This window comes from Sceloporus occidentalis, unplaced genomic scaffold (assembly GCF_023333645.1).
Source record: "Sceloporus occidentalis isolate IW3139 unplaced genomic scaffold, rSceOcc1.0.p SCAF_24, whole genome shotgun sequence".
Lineage (NCBI taxonomy): Eukaryota > Metazoa > Chordata > Lepidosauria > Squamata > Phrynosomatidae > Sceloporus > Sceloporus occidentalis.
Window position 1 is genome coordinate 6,823,119 of NW_028317004.1, and position 6,882 is coordinate 6,830,000.

Genomic DNA, 6,882 nt, shown 5'->3' on the forward strand with positions numbered 1-6,882 from the left:
GGTACTGGTGACAGATTATCCTATCTACCTTCCTTATAACTGAATCCCCTACCACCAGCACCTGTCTAGCCTCCCTAGCATTATGGTTCCCGGCTACGTCTGCTAGGAGTGTCAGGCTGCCTCATCTGAGTGGCATTATCCAACATGATGACTTATGTAAATCCCACAATATATATATATGATATACCAGGATTTATACTTTACTCCCATTTTGTCTTTTAACTCCTTCTCAAGAGTTTTCATTTAGGAGTTCTCACTTGGATTTGCCCGGCTCAGGATTCCCCTGCTTTCTTCAGAATAAACATAGTGGTTCCTTTAAAAGCCTCATTTAAAAAAAATAATTCTATTTCTATGTTTTTGAATTTTTTTAGATCTGTTAGATAAGGATGGCATCTGCTGTGGTGAGCACGGTTCCTACCACTGCGTCCCGTTTTGCACTTCTACAAGTTGACAGTAGCAGTGATTCTGACTCTGAGAAGACCAGGGGAACACGTGGAAGCGGGAAATCTCACCCCACGTCTGGAATAAGTGGAAAGTCTAACACAAATGAAAAGAAAAAAGAAAAGAGGAGAAAAAAGAAGGAACAACAACACAGCGTGGCCAATGAGGTACTGCTTCTTTGATGTATAGACTGTGAGGTCTGGGATTTATTTTTAAACCACTGGTTCGGGGTATTGTGATGTTAGAAAACAACTCTTCTAGGGCTGGATTTAATTTTTTTTTTTTATCCAGCACCATGTATTTGATAAACATCTCAGGTTAAAAAACCCATCTGATCATATGTCATATATTTGTTTTCATAGAACTTGCACTTTAGAGATTGCTTCAGTTGCATTGTGAATGGACCTGATTTTGAGTACAGAACATCGTAGCAGGAATCTGTCACTGATGCTGCAGAAGCTATCAATGGTGGTCAATGACTCTGTCATGCCGTCAGCTTCTATTTGTCACCATCACAACACTGGTGGCATAATGCATGTGAAAGTACCCTTTGATCAACTGCAATCAGAGTGATTTTAGGGGAGATTCCAAGCGTTTTAACTAACTTGACAATAAGTTAAGAATGCTTTGAACTTTACATCTGACATCAATAGGCCCTGCAAGGGGGCATAATTTTATTTGTAGGAAGGACACCTTACGTCCATGTATTGATATCCTAAAGATAACTCCATTGTCAAAAAGAGATATCTGCTACTCTGAACTCTGAATTATTTTAAGAGTTTGTTGCGCTAAAATCTATTTTTAACTAAATCTATCCTGTTGTAAAGAATTTGTTTAGAAGATAAGAGGAAAGCAGCATTTTGAACCCATTGTAGACATCTTGAATATATTGTCATGATTGCTCACTTTTCCTCCTAGGTTTCAGGAGACCAGTGACCTCTTTAGAGATTTATTGCAATCGTCATCATAAATCATATGCTTATTTTCTTATCTTGTCTTTCGAAACATTGCTTACTTGATCTCCTGTTTCATCTTACCGGGGTAGCCGGGCGCTGGCAGCATAGATGTTAGTTTGAGCGGTTACCAGCTCCAAAAAATGAACTTGGGTAAAAATGTTTATTTAAAACAAATTAATTGGCTCACTGGCATCAAACTACCGAAAACATATTTTTTTATCCTCCCTAAAACCAAACCATCTACACTATCCCCAATTCCCTCTATACAACCCACCAATCTAACCTAATCTTTTTTATTATTATTATAAAGATCGGGCAATGGAAGAGCTATAACAGGCTGCAATGTCACACACATTGTAGTCACTAGGCTTTTTCTATCTCCTCCAGATCACACCGATGGAGGAGAGAAGCAGAGCATCTGAATTAACAGTCATGCGATCAATGTGATTGGTCATCACAGATATCACATGACTGTACAGGCTGCTGATTTGTTTTCGCAGGACTGCCTTGGATGCGAGGCAGTCCCCTGAAGCAACAGTGGGCCAGATGTGGGAAGTATCGGAGTGTGCTGCTGCATTTTCCATTGAATGTACTGGTACATCCATAAGGGCAGCTTGGCTTTTATGGACACGTACAAATGGTCACGAAGGGGTTAAACTTTTTTCCCCTGATAAGAAAACAATCAAACCCTATTAATAATAATAATAAAAAAAAATGGTTTGCACAGTTGTTCCTTTACTTACCTGCTGATACCAAATTTTGCCTACCATCAGCTCAAATGCCAGTATTTAACAGTACAGGTGCCGGGTGTATCCATAAAGTGCAGTTAGATTATCACTTTGAAGCATGAACTTTGTGGTGTTATGGTTATTATTTATGTAAAACGTTATGCGGCACTTCTTACAATACATTGAAATGGTATGACAAAACAAGAATTGACAGTTCCCCTAATGTTTGTTTCTGGAATGCAACTGCGGAATAAGAAGGAAATTTATTTGCTAAATAATAATAATATCTACCAATCAACCACTAGGATGTAAGATTATATGTTGGGCAAAGTCACAACTCTACACAAAATGAGTGCTTTTGGGGAACTGGTCTAAAGATCTGCATGGCTCTGTCCCTTTCACTTTGATGGCCCTATAGAAGGCTGGAGTGCCGTTGTCCCTGGCAAATGTCGATAGGTCTTTAGTCTTGACCCTTGCTGCTAGAGAAGAAAGGGGACAACATCAATCCACAACGCCTGTTCATGCGTGCAGATTAGCAATGACCAACACAATGCACAAGTGGTGTTACTGAGTGAAACATCCCTCACTTCACTGAAGATCTGAACCAGCAAGGCCTAATACTGTTGGCTTTACAGGTCCCAAAAAGGAAAAACAGAATGTAGAAAAGCTGGGTCTTATCAGCGATATTTAAAACGTTCAACTAGATAATTGAAATGTGTTTCCTTTCTACTTCATTGTAGTTTCCCTTTTGATAAACTGTTGACCAAGTATTTCTTAGGCATGTATGTGGTTAAATGGAAGCTAACTATGGCACTTATGGGCAAGCTTTGTAACTGCTGATGTGTAAATATTAAGTTAACCTTATGTGATTTCCCCCCCCCCCAAGCTGAGGAACATTGCTTTTAAGAAGATTCCACAGAAATCCTCGCAATGCACAAGTGTAGCCCACATAGATCATGTATCGGGCAGCATACCAAAAAAAGCACAGGAAGAAGATTGGCAGCAGTGGCGACAAAGAGATGAGCAGGTAAAATTGCACTGTTGGTTAAAGGCTGACTTGTAGCAACCTCTAGTGGGCAGTTCCGTGCAGATGAGCTGGAGGTGTGTGTGTGTGTGTGTGTGTTTCAGTGCAGATGAGCTGGAGGTGTGTGTGTGTGTTTCAGTGCAGATGAGCTGGAGGTGTGTGTGTGTTTCAGTGCAGATGAGCTGGAGGTGTGTGTGTGTTTCAGTGCAGATGAGCTGGAGGTGTGTGTGTGTGTTTCAGTGCAGATGAGCTGGAGGTGTGTGTGTGTTTCAGTGCAGATGAGCTGGAGGTGTGTGTGTGTGTGTGTGTGTGTTTCAGTGCAGATGAGCTGGAGGTGTGTGTGTGTGTTTCAGTGCAGATGAGCTGGAGGTGTGTGTGTGTGTGTTTCAGTGCAGATGAGCTGGAGGTGTGTGTGTGTGTGTTTCAGTGCAGATGAGCTGGAGGTGTGTGTGTGTGTTTCAGTGCAGATGAGCTGGAGGTGTGTGTGTGTGTGTGTGTTTCAGTGCAGGTGAGCTGGAGGTGTGTGTGTGTGTGTGTGTGTTTCAGTGCAGATGAGCTGGAGGTGTGTGTGTGTGTGTGTTTCAGTGCAGATGAGCTGGAGGTGTGTGTGTGTGTTTCAGTGCAGATGAGCTGGAGGTGTGTGTGTGTGTTTCAGTGCAGATGAGCTGGAGGTGTGTGTGTGTGTGTTTCAGTGCAGATGAGCTGGAGGTGTGTGTGTGTGTGTTTCAGTGCAGATGAGCTGGAGGTGTGTGTGTGTGTTTCAGTGCAGATGAGCTGGAGGTGTGTGTGTGTGTGTGTGTTTCAGTGCAGGTGAGCTGGAGGTGTGTGTGTGTGTGTGTTTCAGTGCAGATGAGCTGGAGGTGTGTGTGTGTGTGTGTGTTTCAGTGCAGATGAGCTGGAGGTGTGTGTGTGTGTGTGTGTGTGTTTCAGTGCAGATGAGCTGGAGGTGTGTGTGTGTGTTTCAGTGCAGATGAGCTGGAGGTGTGTGTGTGTGTGTGTGTGTTTCAGTGCAGATGAGCTGGAGGTGTGTGTGTGTGTGTGTTTCAGTGCAGATGAGCTGGAGGTGTGTGTGTGTGTGTGTGTGTGTGTGTTTCAGTGCAGATGAGCTGGAGGTGTGTGTGTGTGTGTGTTTCAGTGCAGATGAGCTGGGTGTGTGTGTGTGTTTCAGTGCAGATGAGCTGGAGGTGTGTGTGTGTGTGTGTGTGTGTGTCAGTGCAGATGAGCTGGAGGTGTGTGTGTCAGTGTCAAGTGTCTTGATTTATGAGTTACATCTGTGAACTTGGTAGGTACAAATGCAACAAAACAGAGATTGGGTGTTGCAAAGTGCCACAGTCGTTACTCTCACTAGAGTTAAGCGTGTGAAGTGTTTTTGTTTCAGATTACATCTGATATGTTTGAAGCAGATCTGGAGAAGGCTTTAATTATCAGTAAACTAGAATATGAGGAGCACAAGAAAGTAAGTTATTACCCACTACCTATTTAGTATATGTCTCAAGCTGTAATGTTTTTTCTTTCATTTTAATTACCTTGGTTGAAATGGGCAGGGTAAGGCCACCATTTGAAAGATTTTGGTCGCCTGCAAATACTTGATATACTTTATTTGTTAAGAAACTGTAGTTACCTGCAAATATCCTTTAATTTTGGGCTTTGGGTTTAATTAGTGTGGTCCACTAAATTAAGTAATTTTGTAGCAACATATTTCAGTTACATTTACATCATTGTGGCCATATTTCTTATGGATGTTCACTCTACTCTACTGATATGACTAGCTATTAGCATGTGTAAAGCAAAACTATGGCGTGGCTGATTCTCACTGCTATAAATGTCAACATCTGGTTTTAAAGGATCATGACAGTGGAAACGGTTCACCTCAGTCAAAAAGAGTGAATAAAAAAGATAAAAGAAAAAATAACCAAGGGAAGGACAAGCCTCTCACTGTGTCACTGAAGGACTTTCAATCAGAAGGTAACACTCATGGACTCTGCACACTGATACACATATGCAGTCCTTGTTGTAGCTTCTGTTGGTGATCTAATGGGTGTTCTGGTTAATGTAACTTGCAGGAGGTGTTACATGAGGACAAAAGACATCAAAGACGAGCATAACGCTGCTTGTTGTAGGAGTCCGTCTACAATACTTTACTTTTATTGTGATTGTAAATTTATAATAATAAGCCACGTGTTTCAGATTGAAGTGGCCCCCCCCCCCCAAAAAAAAATAATCAGTGAAGTTATGTTCTGGGCACATAACGCATAAATAAACTCCTGATCGTATAACCATTTCCAAATCAAGTTACAAAAAATATTTAAAGAACTAGATGAGTGGGTCCATGGGCATTATGGTAAATATTGCGTGCTTTTGCACTCTTCATGAACAACACGAGGAGGTTATCTATGACAGTGTTCATAATTGCAACTGTTTTTTTTCTCTTACAGAAACCCACAACAAAAAAACCGAGGTAAGGCCTGGACTCTAAAACCTGCACACTAGTTTCTAACAGTGTTCAAAGTAGGCTGGTGTTCTAGTCGCAGATACAGGGTTGCCATCAGCCTGCCCCATACCCATTGCTCGACCTGTCACTCTGCCTTAAGGTCCTCCTATAAGAACAGAGGCATGCCTAGGGTTAGTGAAATCTGGGTGCACGCACAGTCGCTTTAACCCCTGCTCACTCTACCACCGTCCACTTACATACACACATTCTTTCTCCTCCTCTCCCCCTGGCTCCTTAAGGGCTGACATGACCATTTGGACATATTGGTACAATCCATCATTTTATTTGCAGCAGCAAGGAGATGAAAATGTCCGAAGACAGCCTAGACACTCTTGTGTCAGCATCATTGGCTGGGTGCTAACAGCTCTCTTGTTTTGAATGCTGGTACATGTTACCTATTTGATTCCCAGTTTAAGTAAAGGAAGCCCACAGAGGCGAAAAATGACACAGCAGTCACGTTTTGTAACTTTAGTAAGTAGACAATGCATGCTCCGGTAAAGTACCTTTTATAAGTACTCTTATATACATATCTTATAATAAAAAGTGAGGTACTTGCCCTAGGTAAAAGCTGCAGCTCCGCTCCTCCGTGATGATTCTGCTAGATGCAACAAATCAGTGACATGAAGGCTTTCCAATTGAAACCAACAAATGCACACGGGGGTCTTGTTAGACAACCCCTCTTGCAACCCTTGGGGGGGTTCTGCAAAAAGCTCCGTCAATGGCTTGCATTTGCAAGAGGGACACCATGATAGTTTAAAGGGACCCCTTAACAATCGTGATGTATTAAAGTGTGTGTGATGCCTGAAGTGTCCTTTTAAAGCTTTATGTTGATGCGTCAGTCTTGGTACAAACATTTAAAGCCTCACTTTGCGGATCACAGGGCTACTAGGAAGTGATCCTTCTATTCAAACACCAACGCTGCGTCTTTTGTGTACCTGTAATACATTGCACATGGTTATGGGGGGGTCATTTTATAATTGTATAATCCCCTAATTGTTACAGGTATAAATGTAATACAGTTGGTTGGTTATAAGTTACGGAAACCGTTTTTGCTTTCCTTACAGGATGCAAAATTGCCCCCCATTTTACCACAGGACCGTGAATTTTTCAATAAATTAGAAGATGATGTCAGCAAAATACTTCTAAAGGAGAAGAGAAAAGAGCAAAACCTATATCTAGATTCAGCGGAAAACTATGTGTCTGCAGAGTACGTTCCGGTATGTTATCGCTGCTGAAGAAACT

The 6,882-nt window shown here is 41.9% G+C and overlaps 1 protein-coding gene across 2 annotated transcripts in view; it reads left to right on the plus strand.

The window, feature by feature from the left end:
• The first annotated feature begins 386 nt into the window (after positions 1-386).
• LOC149300568 (G kinase-anchoring protein 1-A-like) overlaps positions 387-6,882 on the plus strand; it is an 11,096-nt gene continuing 4,600 nt past the window's right edge. The window contains exons 1-6 of one of the 2 annotated variants that reach the window (XM_089485179.1): positions 387-608; positions 3,012-3,152; positions 4,528-4,605; positions 4,994-5,114; positions 5,585-5,607; positions 6,705-6,857. In XM_089485179.1, the coding sequence (XP_089341305.1) occupies positions 387-608; positions 3,012-3,152; positions 4,528-4,605; positions 4,994-5,114; positions 5,585-5,607; positions 6,705-6,857 (738 nt within the window). The remainder of the gene's footprint in view (positions 609-3,011; positions 3,153-4,527; positions 4,606-4,993; positions 5,115-5,584; positions 5,608-6,704; positions 6,858-6,882) is intronic. The other variant, XM_089485180.1, reaches the window with a different exon arrangement.